The sequence below is a fragment of the Mustela lutreola genome, chromosome 6 (genome assembly GCF_030435805.1).
Source record: "Mustela lutreola isolate mMusLut2 chromosome 6, mMusLut2.pri, whole genome shotgun sequence".
Classification (NCBI taxonomy): Eukaryota; Metazoa; Chordata; class Mammalia; order Carnivora; family Mustelidae; genus Mustela; species Mustela lutreola.
The window spans coordinates 6592891-6617359 of NC_081295.1; the positions used below are offsets into that span (position 1 = coordinate 6592891).

General features: G+C 45.2%; 1 protein-coding gene across 6 annotated transcripts in view; it reads left to right on the forward strand.

The window, feature by feature from the left end:
• PRKN (parkin RBR E3 ubiquitin protein ligase) overlaps positions 1-24469 on the forward strand; it is a 1292545-nt gene that overhangs the window by 867856 nt on the left and 400220 nt on the right. For all 6 annotated transcript variants that reach the window (XM_059176590.1, XM_059176589.1, XM_059176592.1 and 3 more), the window contains one exon: positions 23519-23655. In XM_059176590.1, the coding sequence (XP_059032573.1) occupies positions 23519-23655 (137 nt within the window). The remainder of the gene's footprint in view (positions 1-23518; positions 23656-24469) is intronic.

The window sequence follows — 24469 nt, forward strand, 5'->3', positions numbered from 1 at the left end:
CCTGACCCTTCCTTGGCGCTGGGCTTCTTTGGCCTCTGGAGTTTCTGAGTCGTCTCTGGTTCCTCTTCGTCCCATGAGGATTGTTGAAATGGAAAGGGGCATGCCCAGTATGGTATTTGTAACCACAGGAATACTGTCCATCCAGGCAGTACTTCGAACTTTCCAAGTTATGTGAATACAGTCTTGATAGCCACCTTGATAGTGGAGTAAGTGAAATCTAATTCTTTTCATCTGTCTTCTGTTTATGACACCTTTTGAAGTCCTGCCTCCAAAATAGGTTAACACAGCTTGAAAATTGGACAATATTTTTTATTGTTTATTAATTATCTTTATCTATCTTAATAGACTTTTTAAAAGTGCATTTTAGTCTTCCAGCTTGGAAACAATTTCAAATTTCCAGGGGAGATGCAAAAATAACATTAAGGAAAACTTTCTACTCTCCAACAAGGTTCATGTATTGTTAACATTTCACATTTCTTCTGGCTCTTTTTTTCTCTCTGAACACACACACGCTCACACTTGTTTATTCATCGTGATTTTCTGAAGTATTTGAGAAGAAGTTGTGAACATCACGGCCCTTTGCTGACAGGCGGCGTTCATCGTTTGTTTTCTCTTGCATGAAGACGCACTGTCACTCACGTCAGTGAACTTAACCTCGATACGGTTCTTCCGTGTACATTACCAGCTGTTCCTTAGCTTTGTCAGTTGACCCAGGGATGTCCTCTACAAACTAAAAATTATATTTTAAAATTCAAAATCTAAACCTCTTAGGAGAGTATTTTGTATTAATTTAAATAATTAAGACATAGGATCTCTAAGGAAAATATTAATCATCTACATTTTCCTGTCGCTTATCCTACCCATCTTGCTATCTGATGGTGAAAGTTAGTTCTGCCCTCTTCTTTGTCTTAGAAATGAATATATCTATGGTCTCAGAAAATCCAAGATCATAAAACATGAGAAATCAGCCAGATAGTTTAAACGGTATCACATTCAGCACAACCAGCCAAACCACTCATAATCTGTGTGTCTGTGTGTCTGTACAGCTTTGGGTTGGATTGTGTTCCCAGAATTGTGTTCACTACAGTCCTAACCCCCAGTACTTGTGAGTGTGACCTTAATTGGGAATAGAGTCTTTGATGATGTACTTGAGATGTGAGTAAGGTGGTCCTACCGGTCAGGCGGGCCCTTAATCCAGCGTGACTGGGGCCCTTAGAAGAAGAGGGGACAGAGGCAGATACGCGCAGAGGGAAGTGGCAAAGTGGAGGGATTTCTGGTAACACCAAAAGCCAGGAGGAGGCAAGGAAGCACGCTCGGGGGTTGTGTGGCCCTGTCGGTCCCTGGATTTTGGATTTTCACCTCCAGAGTCGCAAGACAACAAATTTATTTGGTTTAAACTACCCTGTGTGTGGCGGTTTGTTATGACAGCCCCAGCACGTAGGGCGTGTGCGTGTGTGTGTACATGCGTGGGAGCTAGCGCCCACTCCCAGCATGCCTCCCCAGTGGTTATGGTGCACCTGTCGCCTCCAGCGCCCTTTCCTGAGATCTCTGCAAAGGGTTTGGTAACTTAAGGATTCACAGTCACATGGAACAAACCTCGTTCTCATATTCTCACTGGGCCATGAGATTCACTGAACGGAATCCTCGTGAAATTGTACTGAGAAAAACACGAGGTAATTTTTAGTACCCTTTAGTTCTGCTGAAGATTAGATTATTTTTAGTGTTTAAATAACACTTATCACGCAAGTCAAACTACCGAAGAAGACCACCTTGGCCATCTGTAACCGCCACCCTCATTACGTGCAGACGAGGCTTACGGTGGAAACTGGGTGAGATCTTGTACAGATCGTGTTCCAAAGACTTTTATTTTTTAACGGTTTGTGAAAATGTCTAAATATTCTCCATTGATCCTGTGTGAGTCTCTCTGTAGTTCAATATCAAGTACCTTTCAAGCTTGATTATGATCTCTTGAAGAAAGGGTCTGCGTCTCCTCGTTTTCTGTGACATTCCCCTTGGCCTCCCACCGTCCCCTCCAGTGCCCAGTGGAAGATCTTACCCTGCACCCTCTGTCCTCCAGAAGAAGGACGAGCGTGGAAAGCATCCCAGGTCAGGGGTATCCTCGCTGTCCAGCAGATGGCCACAGGTGGCACGGGCTCTCTGCTGTTGTAGGAAGAGAATGGACTAGGAAAGTTTTCGTGTCCACATAGGTTTGAGGGAAGAGCACTGGCATAGGTCCTTTTGGGTCAAAAGATGGCATGTCGTGTCTCTTCTGTGTCGGAGAAGCCAAGATGTTGAGAGCTGGGACAAGTGTGGATCAGGGCTTACCAGCTCGGTGGCTGGGGCTGCCCAGGGCTCTGCTGCTGCACATGGAGCAGGCGTGTCACCAGGGCACGTGGGCGCTGGTGTCCACAGCCTGGGTGACCAGGCCATTCTATCTCCCTAGTCCTTGCTTTGGAGGCAAAAAAAAAAAAAGGAAATCTCCAATACTCATTATCGAATTGATCTTTTGATCGCTCTGGATGGCGCCAGTTCACCCGGGAAAGGATTGCAGCTTGAGACCGCAGCTGCTCCGGGGGTAGAAGTCCTCTACCCTTAGGACAAGCGAACCTCTCTCCCAGTCGAACAAGAGAGGTCGAGCTGCCAGGGAGGAGAAGCAGCACAGACCGAAGGGGCCTTGCTCTTTCCGTGGTGCAGCGTGTGCGCTCGGGGGCAGATATAAGAGAGATCTGAAGACCCCTTCTTCGGGTGACAGCTGCTTTGCCGATTTGGATGCCTTTAATTTCCTTTTGTTGTCTGATTGCTGAGGCTAGGACCTCTAGTACGATGTTGAATAGCAGTGGTGATAATGGACATCCCTGCCGTGTTCCTGACCTTAGTGGAAAAGCTTTCAGTTTTTCTCCATTGAGAATGATATTTGCGGTGGGTTTTTCATAGATGGCTTTGATGATATTGAGGTATGCGCCCTCTATCCCTACACTTTGAAGAGTTTTGATCAGGAAGGGATGTTGTACTTTGTCAAATGCTTTTTCAGCATCTATTGAGAGTATCATATGGTTCTTGTTCTTTCTTTTATTGATGTGTTGTATCACATTGACTGATTTGCGGATGTTGAACCAACCTTGCAGCCCTGGAATAAATCCCACTTGGTCGTGGTGAATAATCCTTTTAATGTACTGTTGAATCCTATTGGCTAGTATTTTGTTGAGTATTTTCGCATCTGTGTTCATCAAGGATATCGGTCTATAGCTCTCTTTTCTGGTGGGATCCTTGTCTGGTTTTGGGATCAAGGTGATGCTGGCCTCATAAAATGAGTTTGGAAGTTTTCCTTCCATTTCTATTTTTTGGAACAGTTTCAGGAGAATAGGAATTAGTTCTTCTTTAAATGTTTGGTAGAATTCCCCCGGGAAGCCGTCTGGCCCTGGGCTTTTGTTTGTTTGGAGATTTTTAATGACTGTTTCAATCTCTTTACTGGTTATGGGTCTGTTCAGGCTTTCTATTTCTTCCTGGCTCAGTTGTGGTAGTTTATATGTTTCTAGGAATGCATCCATTTCTTCCAGATTGTCAAATTTATTGCCATAGAGTTGCTCATAGTATGTTCTTATAATAGTTTGTATTTCTTTGGTGTTAGTTGTGATCTCTCCTCTTTCATTCATGATTTTATTTATTTGGGTCCTTTCTCTTTTCTTTTTGATAAGTCGGGCCAGGGGTTTATCAATTTTATTAATTCTTTCAAAGAACCAGCTCCTAGTTTCGTTGATTTGTTCTATTGTTTTTTTGGTTTCTATTTCATTGATTTCTGCTCTGATCTTTATGATTTCTCTTCTCCTGCTGGGCTTAGGGTTTCTTTCTTGTTCTTTCTCCAGCTCCTTTAGGTGTAGGGTTAGGTTGTGTACCTGAGACCTTTCTTGTTTCTTGAGAAAGGCTTGTACCGCTATATATTTTCCTCTCAGGACTGCCTTTGTTGTGTCCCACAGATTTTGAACCGTTGTATTTTCATTATCATTTGTTTCCATGATTTTTTTCATTTCTTCTTTAATTTCCCGGTTGACCCATTCATTCTTTAGAAGGATACTGTTTAGTCTCCATGTATTTGGGTTCTTTCCAAACTTCCTTTTGTGGTTGAGTTCTAGCTTTAGAGCATTGTGGTCTGAAAATATGCAGGGAATGATCCCAATCTTTTGATACCGGTTGAGTCCTGATTTAGGACCGAGGATGTGATCTATTCTGGAGAATGTTCCATGTGCACTAGAGAAGAATGTGTATTCTGTTGCTTTGGGATGAAATGTTCTGAATATATCTGTGATGTCCATCTGGTCCAGTGTGTCGTTTAAGGCCTTTATTTCCTTGCTGATCTTTTGCTTGGATGACCTGTCCATTTCAGTGAGGGGAGTGTTAAAGTCCCCTACTATTATTGTTGATGTGTTTCTTTGATTTTGTTATTAATTGGTTTATATAGTTGGCTGCTCCCACATTGGGGGCATAGATATTTAAAATTGTTAAATCTTCTTGTTGGACAGACCCTTTGAGTATGATATAGTGTCCTTCCTCATCTCTTATTATAGTCTTTGGCTTAAAATCTAATTGATCTGCTGCTTCTCAAATAAGGAAGCTTTAGAATAGCACATCCAGGGATATTCTAGTCTGTGTTCTGGAAAATGGCAGGAGCCTTGCCTCACTGTAGAGGGAACGGGCCTGCAGAAGAGAAGCGTGAGAACAGACCACAGGAGAGGCTCAGGGTGACGGGCCGCTGTCGGGGCCCAGGGCAAGTGAGCCCTAGAGCGGACTCACTAGAGCAACGAGACACGCAGAGGAGGGATCCAGCCATCGAAACGTGAGCGCACAGGCGGGAAGCACAGGCGGGAATCTCTGGGTGTGTGTCAAGTCCACAGGGGGAGGCCATGGGAAGACAACCCCAGGAGGCCATGCAGAAGAGCACTGCTGGGTCTGATCAAGGTGCAAGGTCTGTGAGGGTAGATACTGCAAAAGGCATGCCCTCTATCATGCAATACTGAAATAAACAGAGGGCGGATGTTAAGACAAGGTTGCCCCGAGGGAGGTGATTCATCTTCTCGGCGAAGATGATCTTCACACACCAGCTGTGTAGTTAGACACATTGCTTCTTCGGTAACCCAGGCAGAACATTCATGACTGTACATCGCGGCTTTCCACTATGAAATTTCCCCAATTTATATTCTTTTGTAGTGGGCGGTAAGTGGAAATGTGGTTAAGTGGGCAGTAGGATGACCCAGATTCTTACGATCTGTGAGCGGAAGCCGGTGGTCGAACTGAGGCCAGACCACTGTGTCACCTTTGACAGATTATTAGCCTCAATTAATAGCCCACCTTTCTTACCTGCAAAAGTAAGAATTCATGAAGGCCTGTTTACACATGTGGAAAATACTAGGCTTTATTTTTTATTTTTTTAACCTTTTTTAAAATTAATTAATTTATTTTCAGCCTAACAGTATTCATTATTTTTCACCACACCCAGTGCTCCATGCAATCCGTGCCCTCTATAATACCCACCACCTGGTACCCTGACCTCCCACCCCACCCCCCACTTCAAACCCCTCAGATTGTTTTTCAGAGTCCATAGTCTCTCATGATTCACCTCCCCTTCCAATTTCCCCCAACTCCCTTCTCCTCTCCATCTCCCCATGTCCTCCATGCTATTTGTTATGCTCCACAAATAAGTGAAACCATATGATAATTGACTCTCTCTGCTTGACTTATTTCACTCAGCAAAATCTCTTCCAGTCCCGTCCATGTTGCTACAAAGGTTGGGCATTCGTCCTTTCTGATGGAGGCATAATACTCCATAGTGTATATGGACCACATCTTCTTTATCCAGTCGTCTGTTGAAGGGCATCTTGGTTCTTTCCACAGTTTGGCGACCATGGCCATTGCTGCTATAAACATTGGGGTACAGATGGCCCTTCTTTTCACGACATCTGTATCTTTGGAGTAAATACCCAGGAGTGCAATTGCAGGGTCATAGGGAAGTTCTGTTTTTAATTTCTTGAGGAATCTCCACATTGTTCTCCAAAGAGGTTGTACCAACTTGCATTTCCACCAACAGTGGAAGAGGGTTCCCCTTTCTCCACATCCCCTCCAACACATGTTGTTTCCTGTTTTGTTAATTTTGGCCATTCTAACTGGTGTAAGGTGGTATCTCAATGTGGTTTTGATTTAAATCTCCCTGATGGCTAGTGATGATGAACATTTTTTCATGTGTCTGATAGCGATAGCCATTTGTATGTCTTCATTGGAGAAGTGTCTGTCCATATCTTCTGCCCATTGTTTGATATGTACTGGGCTTTAAATGTTGAGTAATGGATCGTGCCCTTTTGCTACAGGAAAGCAAAGAAACAGCAATCGTTTGGGGAAATAGAATCTAGAAATTTCCACCAAAGTGTTGAAAGATGCTTGAAACTTGATGCAGTGGTTTTGTTGTGGCTGCAGAGCTCCAGAAGCTGGTGCGGTACTGGGTTGGGCTGCAGACCCAGCAGAGCACTCACAGGACCTGGAGCTAAGGGCTGTTGAAATAGACATACAGGTTGTTTTCTGTAAATCTTCAGCCTCCTTCCCAAGTCTCTGCAACCCAACAGGGTTTGTCCAGCCCTTCCAGCTACCTGCCTTCTCTTCCTCCTTGTGGGTCTAACCTCACCAATGAGGAGAAGGAAGGGGACAGAGAGGGGATCAGAGACCCGTGGCAGAGAAGCAGATTACAGCTGTCCTTGCAATCTGGGGCAGAAGGCCACCAGCCTGTCAAAGGGACATGTCCCCTGAGCCACCCCAGAGTTTCCGTGTAGAAACCTGACAACACATGGCAGCACACACACGGCACGGTCACTGGACCATCACCAGACTGTCCCAGGTCAAGGTTGCTGGCTCCTCTGCCCAGGTGCACCGTCTCCTCTCCGGTCTCCCTACAAGCCCTCAGGTGGCTCCAGCTGCTGGGAGACGGGCAGGTACTCAGAGCCCCCGTTATTCTTCCTGAGCCTCTGCATTGCTCAAGAAGTAACTACTTTGTTGAAATTGAATTCCCTAAAGTGTACACACACGCACACACGCACACACACACACACATGCCACTGTCATTCTAGCTCCTGTTGGCTGTTTCCGGGGAGCAGCGGTGGGTCCCAGGGGAGCTGTGTCACTTCTGAAGCATGGCAGGAATCTTCCAGCAGGCCTACCCCGGACTCTGTGTGTGCATCACACCCACTCCCCTCTTGGCTCAGCTTTCTTTCCTTCCTCTTAGTGGAATGGACTGGGACAAAGCCCTCCTATTTAGGGCGGGTAACTGGCAATCTAACTTGAACCTTTGCTGCATTTAGGAACCACATTTAGAGGGAGCACCTGCTCTGAGCCCGGCACTGAGATACAGCAGTGAGCAGACAAGATCTCTGACCTGAGAGATTTACATTCTGGTGATAAGAGGCAGACAATAAACAGAATGTATAATAAATGATGGAAATGTACGGAAGGGCACGGGTCGGCTAGAGCTAATGGACAACCATGGAATCTCAATGACACATGACAATAAGTAGTATTTCTCCCTCACCCCTCCGAGCTTCACCTACATTTGGCTGGTTGTGGTCAGGCTTAGCTCAGCTCTGCCTTGGGCAGTGGATGTTTCTAGTCAGCTGTGTGTGTCACCATCCTCGAGCCAGAAGGTACCCCAGGGAGGGTACCTTACCTTCTCCTTGGGAAAGGCAGGAATGCAAGAGGGCAAGCCTGAGCCCACAGTGCTTCTCAAGTGCTTCAGCGCATCATAGCCGCTCGCATCCCCTTGGCCAAACAAAGCCACGTGGCTCAGCCCACTGTCAGTGGTTGCGGGAGTGTTCTCCGCTTCTAGTGGGAGGAGGGGCAGACTCACCTGGGGAAGGGTGTGGGATCGGGGAAGGAGGAAGCATTGGAAATAATCGTGCAAGTCTACTGCAGAAGGTAGAAAAAAATGGGATAAGGGGTTTGGGGGTGCAAAGTCATGGGGGGAGGTGACTCGTTTTATGTAGGGTGGTCTGGGAGTGGCTTATTGGATGGAGACATTTGGAGAAAGAGATGGAAGAAGTCAGGATGTGAGACCCGTGAATATCTGGGGGAAAGCATTCATGCAAAAGGAGGAGCCAGTGCAAAGGTCCTGAGGCAGGAGAATGTCAGGCAGGTTTGAGGTACCTGGTCCAACCACAGTGAGCAGAAGAGAAGATGAGGGCCCGGGGGGGTGGGGTAGCAGCATTGGAGGACTGAGCTAGACCACTGTAAAGACTTGGGCCTTTATGCTGAGTAATGTGGGGAGCTGTAACGGGGATTGAATTGGGGAGGGGGATGCTCTAACTTTGCCTTTAAAAGCACCACCCTGGTTTTTGTTCAGAGGATAAGGCTCTTCCTCCAAAGAGCTTTCCGTGCCATGTAGACGGGTTCAGCAAGCCTGCTCCCACCGCTCTTGTTGGCATTGGCCTCTCTGATTCTGCGAATTCATTGTGAGACAGACCTGTCTTGTACACCGTTTAACCCTTGGAGTCAATCATTTGCTTGCACATAAGCAGATTTCTGTGGAAATCAAGAAAAAGAGGATCCCTCCATGACATTGCATTGTCCCCCAGATACTGGGTTGACCAAATCTGCGCCAGCCCAGTGTGAACAGACCTTCCCCGCCACATGTGGCTTCGCTACCTGTGGCTCCTCTCTGGTCCCCACGGGGCAAGAGCTGAGTGCAGGCTGGGAGGGAAGTTCAGGACGGGCTGGTTGAAGGCTCAGTAGCCAGCGTGAGATTATTTTAATAACTGGAAGTGAGTAGAAGTCATGGGATCTGGATGTTGCTGGAAGCCCACCGCTCAGCAGGCCTGCTTGCCAGAACACAAAATTACCTGTTACTGCAGCAGAAGTCCAACTGTTTCCTGTGCATAGCTCAGTAAAGTGAAAACTTCATCAAGCCAATGACACTGTAATGTCAGTGTTCTCCGGGGTCTCTTCCGGACCCCCTCCTCTCCTAGCTTCATGCTGTCCATGGGTGATCTCAGCTGCCCACAGGGCTAGAGTCATCATCTCTTGGTGGACGGATCTCCAGAGCCTTTTCCAGCTCTAGGCTTTCTCCGGAGTCGAAAGGGCACATACTGAACCGATGTCTGCATGTGATCATATGACATCCCAAGGACATCTCAGAATCGGCGAGTCTAGAACTGATCAGAATCTCCTACCTGTATTTCCAGTCCAGGTTCCTTGGTTGTGTTTGTCCTGCATCACCAAATGTCACCAATGTCGGGGCCAGCCCAGGCGGTGTCCTGCAGGGTTGAGGAACAGGAGTGGGGCCAGACCAAGTCGCTCTGGTGTCCTCCTTTGTCACTCCCTGGCTCTGGGACCCAGAGGTCTTCCAGCTCTCCGCCCCTGCGCCCTCACCTGTGCCCCCCACGGCAGGACATCTCACTGTCCTTGTTGTCGTGGCAAGGATGGGACAGGGAGATGTCCGTCCGGCTTTCAACAAACACGTTTGAACTCCTTCGCATACGAGGCCCCGTGTTAGGTAGTGAGATCACAGGAGAGAAGACACAGAAGGGCCCCTACCCTCCTGGGGCTTTTATAGTTCAGTGGATTAAATAAATAATGCAGAGAAAGCACTTAGCAGGGAACCCGGTCCGTTAGAAAGATCCGATTAATGTTTAAAAAGAGAAGCTGGACATCATGCCTGACTCTTCTTCCTGCCTCAAGTTAATTAACCTCTGAATCTTGCCAGTTTTGCTTCCTAAATACATCTGGTATCTCGAGGGTCAGCAACCCCATTTGAAGATCCTTGCTCCCAGAGCCTTACCTGACTTGGGGACCCCTGTTCCAGCCCATGGTGGGCTTCCAGGGCACCTTTTGCTCCTTGTTCTGGGCCCTGTGCCATGCCCAGCACCTGGCACCGTGTAGGAGATCAATAAATCTCCCAGGGCAAGTACTGGCACCGTAGTTTCAAATTTTTATTATTGTACTGCTTTTAGATTTTTGCTAGACTTTTTACCTTTTAATGTAGGCCCCAGGCAAAGATTTTGAGTTAAATTTACATGGAAACCACTGGAAAGTTTGCATTTTTTTGTATGAAGTTATTTGAGAGGCGTTGATTATCTAACAGTGGTCCCTTGGATTTGGGGGCATGGTCTTGAGATTTCCTAAAAGTGGAGAAATCAACAAATGTTAGCAGACGTGGAAAAGAACTCAGTAGGAGACATGCAAATGCTCTGTCGTCCCAGACAAATTGTCCACCTGTCCATGTCTCTCCGGCTCCCCTGCTTGGTCCAAACCAGCATCTTCTCTCCCAGGAGGACAACATCCACGGGGCTCCCTCCCTTTCTTGCCACGTGGCAGTCCACACATTGCACAAAGTGCAGTGACAAAAATGACGTCATATTGCTTAAAACGTTGTGTTGAATTCTTCTGCCTGAGAGCCCGATCCCTGATTCTCTAGACGAAGACTTTACGTTTCTCCTCCCCTCCACGTGAGCTTCATCTCGTTCCACACCCCCCTTGCTTCTCAGTGTGTCCCTGTCACACCGACTTGGCTTTGAATTCTTCAAGCACGCCAGGTGCTGCCGTCCGAAGGGAGTTTTCCCCTAGTATTCCTTCCCACAAGAGCCCGCTCGCATCAGGTGTGCGCACCGTGTGCCGTTTGGGGACCCGTGTCAATGTGGTGCTTGCCTCAGGCCTCCCCCGACCCCCCCTTAAGTAGCATCGGTGGCTGAGCTCAAACGCACGGCCCTCCTGGCCGCCTGCAGAGTCATCGATCTCCGGCTCTCTGGCACCCTCCTGCTGGCCTTCCTTGGTGTCGCTCTTCACTTATACTCCTTCCGTGCGCCAGCCAGGCAGTCGGTGGACCACTTAGAACGTAAGCATTTACCAAACACCAGCCATAGGCCAGGCACTCAGAAAATCAAGAGGCAGCCCTTGGGTTGATGGATTCAAGAGCTGGAAGAGGAAACCTTTCCTGGAAGGTCTTCGAGGTCCAGGCAGTCCCTGTCACAGCAGCCCCGCTCTGCCTTTATAGATAAAAGCAGCGGGAGCCAGTGTGTGAAAATGGCTGTGTTTCCATAAAACTTTGTTTACAAAAGCAGGCTGGGGGCCAGATTTAGCCCCTGGCTGGAGTCTGCCAACTTCTGGTCCAGAAAGAAAAGGGATGAACAAATAATTGACTCTATGCTGTGGTGGGTCTCTTAGGGCTGGGCGGGGTGGGGGGCAGTCCATGGGAGCACAGCGCTCGGCAGAGGGCACCTGGTCTCTGGCTCCATCACCAGCTGACGCCAGTCACCAGCTGACCTTACTTGGGGGGAGAAAAAGAGAGAGAGAAAAGAAAAAAGAGTTTTAAATTAGCTTTTAGTTGTTGAGAGTTACAAGATACTTTGTTGCTTTGTTTTTGTTTTGTTTTGTTTTTCTTTGCTGATTTTTAGTACTGAGCTCTGCTCTTCTGATTTCCTTTCAATATGCTGGCTCAGGGCCTCCCTCTCCGCACGTCTTCCAGAAAGCAAAGTCTCTAGAAATCCTCAAACTCTCAGCCTGACAAGCAGCATGCACACTGGTTCAAGAGGTAAAGCCTGGATCCTACGTAGGACTGGTCTCTTGCACCAAATTTCAAGGCAGGTTTGAGTTCCACAAGCTTGCAATGAGGAAGAAATGTGATCACACACACTAGAGACTCTAGAATCTCGGTATCCGAAAGGTCTTAGAGACCCCTGGCTAACCTGCCTTTGCGAGGATCCCTTTCCAACAAAGCTGCGTTCTGAACCTGCTCCTGGCACAGCCCTCTCAGCCCTCTAGAACCTTCCCCCACCCCAGCCTCCAGGCTCTTGGGATGTGCAGCCCAGGCCACTAAGTCTTTGTGTGAATTCCCTTAGCTTGCTTTGCTGTGTGAATTCATTTTGGATTTGTAGCGTTATGTCATGTTTATTTTTATTACTTTTAGGGAAATATTTTGGCGTGCTGTGGAGGCTTTTCTGGCTATCTGTAAGACCAAAAACCAAGTGAGGAAAATAATTTTACCAGCTACACTCTACACATTCTTAAATGATGTTAATATTTTAATGCTGAATCCATCTAATGATACCTCAGGAATGTCCTGGTACCGCCTCACTTTGAAGCATTTTTGCCGTAGAACTGTTGTCAAATGTCTACCATCCTGTAGGCGATTTCGTGAGTCCAAACTACTGACCTTTAGCGAACCTGATTCATACTATTTCTCTGGTAAGAAGAATAAAAGGCCTAGCATTCTAGTCGCATTCATTGTTCATTCATTTTAAGAATGAAAGAAAGACCAGCGAGAGGTCCTCTGTGCAGGGTTTTTGTGGGCTGCCGCAGAAGACGCATCCTTTTAAACCCACTCCGCTTTGGCGATAACTTGTTGCGTTAAATAGCTCTGAACAGTCACAGCCACTGGACAGACTCCTGGCACACTAATATTTCCCATCAGGAGATTTGGGGACCCATGAGAACAGTTTATTTCACAGGGAAGTTCTTGTCTAAACAAAGTCTGTCTTCACATCGTTCTCTATTGAGCAGAATTCTGTTGCCGTGGACCCGCACACTCAGCCGTGCTCACAAGAGGGAAAACGAAGAGCATAGGCACAGGAACTGGTGTGGCTCAGCCACCTTCCCCAGCGGCCACTACCGGGGTGTGTCACACAACAGGTCCGCGCGGTCGCCGTGACCCAGAGAGGATGTTACGTGAGAGCGGGTTTTAGCTTTCTCTAGCTGTACACATTGACGGTCTGAACAGAGCCCACTCGGAGACAGTAACTCAGAACTCTCGGACTCCTGCAGATCCAACATTCAGCTCTTGGCCTTTTATAGCCGTAATCCTGAGAATCGAAATTAACACTATGAGTTGGGGGATAGGAACATGTAATGTGATAGATAATTTTTCATGAGATGCATTTTGCTCCCATGGGCCAGGTACCCCTTGGGATTTTTAATTTCACTGTTACATGCAACAATTATTTCATTATGATTTGCCCACTGTTTACAATTATTTAGCGGCATCTGTTTCCTAATATAAATGCCTTAGCAAGAAAAGTTGGGATTGTTGCCAGTTAACCAAATCATTGTAATGAATTACTACAAAAAGGGGTTGACCTCTTTCCTTCTAAAACTTTACCTAAGTTTTCAAAAAGAATGAAGTTTATTTTTTAATTCTAATATATGTTGTTATAATGTTTACAGTCTAACACTTCTAGAATGTACTGGTTTATTATTATTATTATTATTTTTTTTAAAGATTTTATTTATTTACTTGAGAGAGAGACAGTGAGAGAGAGCATGAATGAGGAGAAGGTCAGAGAGAGAAGCAGACTCCCCATGGAGCTGGAAGCCCGATGCGGGACTCGATCCTGGGACTCCAGGATCATGACCTGAGCCGAAGGCAGTCGTCCAACCAACTGAGCCACCCAGGCGTCCCTGTACTGGTTTATTATTAGACTCAACCTGTCAACAGTAACTAAATTTGGAAATATCATATATAAGCTATACTAAGATCAAGTAATTATTTTCAAAGATTGATACCATCTGGAGGAAATTAATAATCCATTAATTCCCTCTTGCAATGATGGCTTCATATTTCTGTTTTGTGTCGCCTGTTTATTATTAATGATTCAAAATGTTATAAATAATGGAACCTAATGCAGCCACAGTTCCAGTGTTATATAAACCTAAAACATGGGCTTGCGTGTGTGGCTTGTGGAAGCACTGTCCTTGTGCCTATTTCTAATTTCTAGAGGAATTCGGAACTTCAGTACATGCTGAGGAGATCGAATGGAGGTGTATGGTACGGCTTCCAAATCTTACCTAATTCCAAGTTTTCCTCACTCCCCTCTAGTTTCTTGGTCATGCTAATTCATTCTTGCCCTTTGGAGCTTCGTGGGTTTTTTTGCTTCGTTTTGCTTTGTTTCACTTGGGAAACATTCTCTGCCTGACCAACAATGGATTAGGCTTTTACCAGAGCAACCCAGACTTCCTTATCTCCCCATTAGACAGAATTCCCTGAGGGCAAAAACGGTGTATCCCATCCCCACATCAAGCAAGGGAAGCCGCGCGGAGCAGTCTCCCCGCTACTGTGTGTTGAACTTGAGCTCATACAGCAGGTAGACAACAGCATGAGGATGTGTACTAGCACAGTGGAATAGAAAAGTACTACTTTGTAAACCGAAGCATTAAGGGAAATTAGAAAGCGAGTGGGGGGATCAGCTCCCCGGAGTTATATTCAAACAGCTTCCTGAAAGGGGAAAATGAAGATAAATAGGAAGAATTTTGCACAGACGTACACGAGCGCAAGGGGAAAGGGAGGCTCTGTTCTGAAGTGTGAAGAGAATGACTTGGGAAGTATTTGGGAACGGCGATTTGGAAGCTACGTCCTGTGGGACAAGGAGCCCTACGGAGAGCTCTGAAAACAAGAAGGAAAACCTGAGGTCTTAAAACATTGACTTCGGGGGGCGCCTGGGTGGCTCAGTGGGTTAAAGCCTCAGCCTTCGGCTCAGCTCATGATCCCAGGGTCCTGGGATCGAGCCCCGCATCGGGCTCTCTGCTCAGCGGGGAGCCTGCTTCCCCTCTCTCTCTCTGCCTGCCTCTCTGCCTGCTTGTGATCTCTGTCTGTCAAGTAAATAAACAAAATCTTAAAAAAAAAAAAAAATTGACTTTGGGTAATTAGTTCATGGTTTTGGCCAAGACCTACCGTGATGAAAGCTGCTTTAGAAAAACATCGCTGAGGTGTGCTAATTGAACTGGGTTGGTGGTGGTGGTAAAAGTGGGAGGAAGACACGGTGTGGGGGCTCACTTAGGTTTTCTCCACACTGATTGCTAATGCGTCTGGAGTTCAGACTATACCAGGGCTTGAAGATGTAATCCATTTGCTGTAGAAAGCACTACAGTCTTGCTACTCTGTGTTTTTACTCAACTATTTTTATAGCTCCTACTCTGTAGGCTCTCAAAAATAGTTAAGTATATGTGCAAAATAAACAGGTCTAAAACAGAGTGGCTGCTTCTTGAAATTTTCTTTTTCTCTAATGACAGTAAATAGGACAAGTTAACATATCAGTGGGGATGCCTTGACTTGATGGGAGCTGTTAAATGTTATTGAAAAGGCCTGCCTACCCACAACGAAAGGCCTAGCAAATAGTAGTTACCCACAACACACATGAGGTCAAGGCTTAGTTCTGCTGCTGAAAGTATGTCCTTGGAATTGTTAGGTGTTGCATTCTGAGCACATACGAGAATTTAGAATAATTTGGTGAGTATCATAACCCCAGGATACATAAAACCAGGTGGCTTTCCAGAAATAAAATTGTGCATTAATGACAAGAGAGCTTGCCCAGTCATGGTCAGGGGGTCAGATTTGGAACAAATACTGAGGTTAGAGTTCTCTTGAATTCAGTTGCCATTTAATGTCACAGATGAGATACAGAATTACTGAATGTTAAAGAGGAAAAGGGAATTTTCTTCTCATTTTATTGGTAACAAGTTTACTGTATGATTTTATATATTATTTTATTCAAAGCTTCTATAAACAAGGGAAGCCATTTCATTTGTTTGGTATCTTTTTTCTATATGGACTGAACACATGAGTCATGAACAGCCTTGAGACCCACTACACTAACCTCAGACTTCCTTAGATGGTTTCCAAACTCCTCAGATGGTGGCTTGTACTGTACCCTGAGATAATTGCCCTTTTGTCTTCAGCCTCATAGGACTATGACCTCCTGAGACAAAGGGCTGTGGCTTGTTGGCTTTAGTGACACCCAAAGGACAGTGTCCCGCGTCAGGCACTTCAAGAGAATTAGCGGAAGGGTTTGATGACAATGGTTCAAAAATGTAGGCTTGAATAAAGAGTCTTTACCTTGGCGATGTTCATGCTGAAATACTGGGACTTGTATGAGCAAGCTCACAGAGCCTCCGCCACCCCCTTTTTGTGCAGCAAAGTGGACAGAATAAAATAGGGGGATCATGAGCAGAAGGAGTAAGAAGAAATTGGAAGTGGTGGTAAATGAGCTCGTCTGGGTTCTGCCAGCGCTGTAAGAGGATTCTGATTCCAAGCAGATTAATGGATAAAGGAACTTACTTCAGGATTTTAAACTTGGCTGCTGGATGGAATTTCAAAGGTCATTCAACTGTTGAAGCTTATTTTAATTTCTTAACATTGAGTCTGTCAATTAGCATCTTGGATCAGGGGCCTCTCCAGCGACGGGGATTGCTCACTTGGCTAACTCCAGTAATGAACTCGCGGGACTTGCATAGGCTAAAGTGTTATCTCTAGCATTTCTGAGGGCAGGCGCCATGCTGGATACTCCTTTGTCGGTGGTGCATTTGGGCAATTAGTGGGTGATAGAGATTAAATGAAAATGCATTTGGTTTCTGAGATTGTAGTCATTGTCTATTTATTGTTGTTCTAACTAAAAGATATTTAAAGTGACAGTTGTTAGGAAGATAGATTCGGGTTCCTTCGTGGCAAAGCTTTCCTCCTCTAATTATTTTTATCTAATCTAATGCTTTATTAAATTCCCAGGAGTCATAGTTGTTCCCATACTGAGGGTTTGCCAAGAGCTTTAAAAGATTGCTAACTGGGGCATAACATCTGTGTTCCTGTTACACAAATGAAATATTATAAAAACAACTTGTGAGTTTTCAAGGGTCAAGTGTTAGCTATATTCAAGGACTAACTTTCTCTCTCCAGTAAGCAAATTTTATTTTTATCCCCTCAATGATTTGTACTTAATATTTTTATTCTAACATTTGCTGCTTTTCATTGCATTTCAGATGATTCTATTATCCCTAAATATATATTTTTATATAATTTTGCTTTTCATTGGGGTGAGTGGAGAAACCAGCTGTGCTTGGTAACTCAGCATTCTTTTCCCACGCTCTGTAGTTTTGCAATTCCAGTCTCTTCTGTTGACCTGGAAAGTTTTTTTCTATCTCCATGCCCTGGAAACCTGATACCTCTTCATTTTTCTCTTTTTAAAGATTTTATTTATTTATTTATTTATATATCAGAGAGAGATATATAAATAAATATAAATAGCAGAAGGAGAAGCAGGCAGAGGGAGAATCAGCCTCCGGCTGACCAGGGAGCCCAATGAGGGACTCCGTCTTGAGACCATAAGATCATGACCTGAGCTGAAGACAGATGCTTAACCAGCTGAGCCACCCAGGTGCCCCATCTGATCCTTCTGAATGAATTCTTTTCTGATTGCTCTCTGAATGTGATTTTGTCCTCCTCTGAGCCTGTATTAGTTATAAATTGCTGCATAGAATAATTACCCCAAAACTTCGTGGCTTTAAACAAACACAGATGTTGACTCGCACAGTTTCCGCAGGTCGGGAATTTGGGCACAGTTTGGTGGGAGGGCTCTTGTGCAGGTTAGCTCATGAAGCTGTAGCCAGGGTGTCCCATAGTAGCCCAAGTGCTTGTCTTGTGCCTGCAGGTCTGCTTTGGACATGACTGATGATCCCAGGTGGCTGCCAAGCCAGTGCTGGCTGATGGCAAGAGACACGCCCCAGTTCCTTGCCATGGAAGCTTCTCCATAAGATCACCGTGTCCCCACTACGTGGCTGTCCCTTTCCTCTGAGCAAGGGACCCAGGAAAGAGCTCAGAGAAGCCACAGTGCTTTCTCAGACCTAGTCCTGGAAATCTCTCATTGTCATTTCTGCACATCGCCTGTGGATTACTCGGCTCAGTCCGTTGATAGGGAGGAGGTGGGGACGGCTGTATCTGGAGGCTGCTTCCTGCAGAGCCTGTCAACAATATTTCTGACGTCGCTCATGTAATTTAAAATGTTCTATCCCATATTACAATTATGTGTATCCCTTTCCTACCCACTTCATTAGATTTTTATTTCCTTTAGAGTTTAGACTTGCTTCCTTATCTTTACATATCTTAAAAATTCTGGGACATTGCATTCGAGATGTGTCACATTCCACTGAGAAGTTGGAAACCACAGCCTCTTAATAGGTGTAAATGAAGATATACCTGTGGTAAAGAAGTAGATAGAGACAGAGAAATAGATTTTGGCAGAGAGAGGGAGTGTGGGGGAGGGAGGGAGAGAGAGAGCCCACGCGCACACAAATGAGGTAGGGAGCAGATGAAACTACACATTTGATCAGATAAATATGAAAACCCTGATGCTATTTTGTAGCTACCAGGGAGCTAATTTTATGAGCGTGTAAATGTTTGGACTACTTACTATGTAACAATATTCTGCTTTGTGTGATGTATGTGAGTGGTTTGCCATACTTTTCACTAAGATTCCTTCAATTAGGCCTGATATTCTGTGAACAAAGGGCCTTCGGATCACTTCGTTAGTAAAAGCAGGCAAGTCATTGCCTACGAGTAACTCTTTAAAACCACGCCTTCAGCCCACATCGTGTCTCCCTGTGCCGCCCGCTTTGGGCCTCCATTCTTACCTTGTCCCGAAAGGGACCCAACTGCCCCTGCTCCCTGATGTTCCCACACCTGCCCCTGCACCCGCACCTGCACCTGCCCTGGTGCCTGTACCTGCCCCAGTGCCTGCACCTGCCCCGGTTCCAGCACCTGCCCCACGCCCACACCTGTCCCGACGCCTACACCTGCCCTGGCTGCTGCACACGCAGAGTGTGCCATTCCTGCTGCCCGTGGGCAGAGTCGTGTGCCCAGGGCTGCATCTGCAGGAAGGCTTCGGTCAAGGGCAGCTGATGTGCCTGATGAAGGAGAGCCTGTTCCAGATGGAACCAGAACCACATGTATGGACCTGCAGTTCTAAAACATTTTTTCATATTACCCTGTTTGCTACATTATAGTTTCTATGAAATACCTGAATTATACTAAAAGTTTTGACTTTACAAAATAATAATAACTCTTCAGTAATGTCAAGGGCAGCATTTATAATCCCTTTTCCATATGATTGAGAACTTTATTTAACCTTTGATTAACTGCTCTGTAGCCTGGCCGCTTGGGGTAACACCATCTTCTAGACTGATCAGTTAACATTTATATGTAATTTGAGCAAAGGGCACAGAGGAATGAAGGGAGGGACAAAGACCCAAGGGAAGAGGAGTCCTGGCAGGTTCTCCTCAGAAAGATCACTCCTTGCCCATTTCTAGAACCCTCGGCACACCCCAGTGTGCTTCCTGAGTAACTCCTGCCTGAGTTATTAAAATGACCTCCAAATAGTTCTCACACCTGCCCGTTCTCCTCCACACGTCTCTCAGAGTCAAACTTCTGAAAACATCACTCCGTTCCCATCCTCAGAAGCCTCGGCGAGTCCCGGGACCTAGAGGCCTGTCTCCTTGTATCCCCTGCCACCGTCACAACCTTTTCACTTCTCTTTCCCGGACACATCCTCTCAGCCAGCCCAACTGACAGCTCTTCTGTCCCAAGAATTCCTTCTGACGTCTATGCTTCCTGCCCTGCCCAGAATCCACGTTTGTCTCCAGGCACCCCATGTCGATCCTTCCACCCCCTTAAATTCAGCTCAACCCTGATGCGTCCTCGTCTGCTGACCTCCTAACTTCTGCGGCGCCAGAGTTTGATGACCTCACAGACCTCCTTTTGATACCCGCTCCACACATATGGGGGTTCCGGATTTGGACAGACAGTGTCGTGTTTCCCCAGCACTTGTAACACTTAAAACCACGCCGCTGTGTTCCGCGTGTGTTTATTAAGCGCCTACCTCAGCCCAAGTAGATGCTCGATGAGTAACGGAGTGAACAATACAAGGATGGGAGAGAGAAGTTAGGAGAGGAGAGACTTTTCTTCCGCGGTCCCCGGTGTGGTCAGTGGCTGTTGATGACATAACTGCCACACGCTCACCGCTGAATCTGGTGAGACCGGGTCGTGAAAGTGTTAATCGAGTGTTCCCTCCTTCCCTTCGGGACTTTTCACTTACTGCTGACAGCCAAGAGCGCCATTTAGGAGACACTTAAGCGAACAGACACTTAGGAGAACAGAAGCGAAGACAGTGTCTGGAGCACATTAGGAGAGACCCTACGAGAGACAATTCTAGGCCAAACTCCTCCGAGGTCGTCTCTTGAACTGCACCAGGATATTTGGAATTTTGATTTGGAGGTGAAGGCTCCAAATCAAAGACGGGGTGACAAAGAATTTGAGCCCAGGAGTAAGAACCGGAAGCCAGCTGGAGGCAGAGAGTGGAACAGGATGTGGGCTGGGGCTGGGCGGGGGCACTTTATTTTAGGAGGCTGCAGTGGAAAAACCTATGTGACGCTCCTAGCAAGGTACCTGACCCAAAGCAGTGATCATAAATCCTAGTTTTTCCCGCCTTCTTCTTACCTAGTGCTTAGGAAGTTAATTATGTGGTCCCTCCAGCCATGAAATGATTCTCACTCATTTTCTCAGATCATTCAGATGATTAATCCAGTAATGTTTCTAGGGTTGTCATGCTTATCCCTTGCCTAACTTTCTCCTAAATACTACGAATATTCTTCATAGGAGATGAGCAATCTTATCTCAAAACTGTTTCAAGAAACCCAATGGGCTGATAATTCTATCTGAATATACGCATCTCCCATCTACATCTATGTCTGTGACAAATCTGTCCATCAACATACGCATTTTTTCTACATCTTTATTTTGTATCTCTCCATATCAGTCTGTGTGTGTATTTAAATTCACTGCACAGGGGTAGTGGTGGATGGTGAGAACTCCCAAGTGACTTATCCACATGTGCAACTCCGTACAAGGCTCGTAAGTGTCTTTCTTTTCCGTAGTGGTCGTGTAGAAACACGCATGTGGCTTCTCTGGTCACTGACACTCTAGCTTCTCGTGGTTGCATGGGGCACCCGGTGTCTAGGAAGGAACCCTCCTTCGAGGGATTTAACATGATCCCCTGCCCTCCCTGCCAGTGCTGAACACGTTTTCATCTCTTGGGCCCTGAGCCCTTCACATCTCGCGGTTTGGTAAACACTGTTCCCTGCTTTCATTTCAGCTCCTTTTTGTTCCAGGAAAACTTTCCCTAAAGCTCTTTTTGATGTCTCGTATTTTTTGTAATAATAAGGGTCCTTGATATTAGCTGCCGTAACGGGTAAATCATAAGGGCTCTTGGGTCCTGGTCCTTGCACTTCTCAGTGCTGCCTTCACCGCTGCCTTGTCCATTTGCCATTAAAATCCCAGAGGGGAGGGCCACGAGGTGTCCCAGTGGGCCAGCCAGATACCACGAGAATTCTCCCCCGCCCCGCGTGCAGCAGCCGCTCTCGCCATCCTGATGATGATTATTAGTCCTGGCAGCTTGACCGGTTTCCTGCCCACCTAGATCTCGGCTCCAGGAGGCGGAAGCAGACTAGTGAGGCTGCAGTGGAAAGTTCAGTAGGGTTCCTCCTGAGTCCCCACGAGGATGTGCTCCTCTCTGTGGGAGCCAGAGCCTATGTTTCCACAGGGCCTGCGATCGCTTCTGTCGGTGGCTGTGTGTGTGTGTGTGTGTGTGTGTGTGTGTGTGTGTGGTAGAAGGCAGGGCAGATGGACTACTGTGTCCCTTACTTTGTTGAGTGTGTCCCTCCACGCCCCATAGATGGGGCCTCTCGTGTAATTACCATTTCTTTGTGATCTGTTCTAAATAGTAGGATGCCATCATTACAGTAGAACCATTGATGTTCTGTGAGTCATCTTCATGGTCTAAGGTTCTTCTGGACCATATTTTAACTGAAGGGAAAAACCATGAACGTGTGGTGTTGTCCATACATGAAAGAGAACTCCCTTCCATTTTTCCTTAAAAGAGATGGGCAAGAACACACTTGCTGGACCAGTGGCTGCCCACTGACCATGTACCTTCATGTCTCTCCGGGACACCATGGCAGTAGTTCACGGGCTGACTGCTTTGACTTTATAAGTTTTCTTTTTCTTCCTTCTGCAAGGTAATTGCTAAGCTTTCTTTTTAACCTTGTTGTACATAGGAACATTTTTATAAATGTTCTAATATTTTCTTCAGTGTTTCCTTGCATTGATAGCAGATTAGGGATCTCTAAAGGCTTAGTCAACTATGTTGCTGAAAGCAGAATGGAGAGTATTTTTCACAGAACTTAGCTGTGCGGAGGAGGTAGAATGTGGCAGTTCAGTAGGGTCACCCAGAGTGAATAAGGTATGTGGGTCCTTGTGCACGTGTGTGTGTATGACTCTCAGTAGAAATGGGACAATGTTATGTTTTATCGTCTTCAAGCAGAACATTATTAGAAGGGAAGGGGTTGAAAGTTCAAAACACAGTCAATGCCTAATTGAAGAAGGCTCTGGAAATGGGGATGATGGCCCTGAAAGGACGTCGGTGGGTTCAGAGATGAAAAATAGAAGCACATAAGACATTTATGGACGCTCTAACTCAGCTTAAGTTGACCATTGCCCTGTAGACCCATGCCATTAAAATACCGAGTTATTTTTTTCACTTTGTTTTGTATTAGATATTGCTTTGAAATAAGTGGGAAAGCAGAATTTTGAAAACCTTTTCATTGTTAAGAAATTATGTTCTAATAGTAATGTTAAATTTCAGGTGGTTTTGGGAGGAGGGCTTTGGAAGAGCTCTTCCATGTGTTAAGAATCATGTATGAAATGAAAAAAATATTTTGTATTTTGTTGTCATTATATTGAGAATAGGTTTAATGCGCTAAGCTCTAATGATTCTCTTGCTATTAAAATGGCCTTGAGGCTAATGTGGAATTAATATATTCCATTTGTCTCTTTGGTCATAAAATCATGTGGTCCAGTTGCAAGCAAAAATACATGATTATTTGGGGGGATTTTTTTCCATACAAAAAGCATTTTAAGGGAATACAAATTTTTTAGAATTTACATATATCAGTTTTTTAGTAAGCGCCTAACCTTTATTTAATAAATTGGGTATTTGGGTGGAGGAGTGACACAATAGACAAAAATCTTAAAGAAATGAATCTGTGGTAGATAATTTCTATTTCAGAATTTTACTTTTCTGCTTGCCAATGAAATATGAGTGACTGTTGAACATACCTATTTTGGTACAACAATAGTTTTTCTTAAGGCTTTAGGGAAGTTCATATTTTATATATCATTAAAATTAAATTTAAGGAACATTAATTTAAAACCTTGCAATGCCTGGCACTACAAGAATATCAATGTGAAGTAAGCACAGTATCCACTTTCAACGAGCTCACAGTCCGTAAGAGCAGAAACGTCACCAATACGGTGATGTAGTTATGGATCGGTAAAAATACATGCAAATGTCTGGGGTGATTTGTGGGTCAACTGCAAATTCTGAGGCTTCTAGAAGACTTCTGTAAAGAGGTATATCCAAGCTTGGGTTTAAACAGCTGATTGGTAAATATGTTCTATTAAAAAATTTAAATTTAGGAAAATCACTGTTTTAGATAGTTAATGAAGTACATCCAGTTTTTAAGATGTAGCTTTGATCGATCTGTGCTCAGTGATGAGCAGTTTCAGGTCTTTACACGGAGCAGAGCACGCCGTAAGCCACCCAGCACCATTACAAAGTGCCCTGAACACCTGCTGCCTTTCCACCCTCAGAAATACTAGAGGAAATGTCTGTCTTTTCCTCCGCAGGAGCCCTGTCCTGGTTTTCCAGTGCAACCACCGCCACGTGATTTGCTTAGACTGTTTCTACTTATACTGTGTGACAAGACTGAATGACCGCCAGTTCATCCCTGACCCTCAGCTTGGCTACTCTCTTCCTTGTGTGGGTAAGTCTGGCACTTTTTTTTTTCTGCTCCATTTTTAATGCTAATTAAGAATGGAAGAATTGTGGATGCAAAACCATCTTCTCCAATAAATTCAATCCCTGGCTGAAGGGTTGAAAAGTCAAATATCTATTTGATCCCGGTTGTGCAAGAAACAACGTTTGGATCACAAAAAAATATAAAACCCTAAGGTAGGAAGGAATTATGTTGGCCTAGAAAATGCGTCATCTGCATGGAAGTATGGGAAACAAATTGTAAAATATTATTCAGCCAATGTACACAAAGTATGTCTGTGGATTTACACAGCAAGCTTTAGATTACCCTGGACCTAGAGCAGCACTAGTCACATTTCTAAATTGGTACTCTTATTCGTAAAAACTGTGAGCACATACACAGGTGTATCAAAGAATGTATATAAAAAAAGAAATTAAAGGAAATGAAAGCTGAAATATTTAATATTTTAAATTGTTTCATCATTCAACATTGCAGAGCATTCTTTAATTGTATTACACTACTGTTGTTACATGTGTTTTTTTTTTTTTAATTGAGGTGAAATTCACCTAACATACAACTAACCACTTAAAGTGTATAATTCAGTGGAATTTCATGCTTTCACGATGTTATGCATAACCGTCACCTCTGTCTAGTTTCAGAACTTTTTCATTATCCCAGAAAAATATCATTACCCCACATTCATTAATAATCCCACCCAATTTCCCCTTGCCCCCATCTCCTGGCAACCACTATGGTCTGCCTCTACAGATTTACCAATTCTAGATACTTCCTATAAGAGAAATCTTACAATACGTTACCTTGT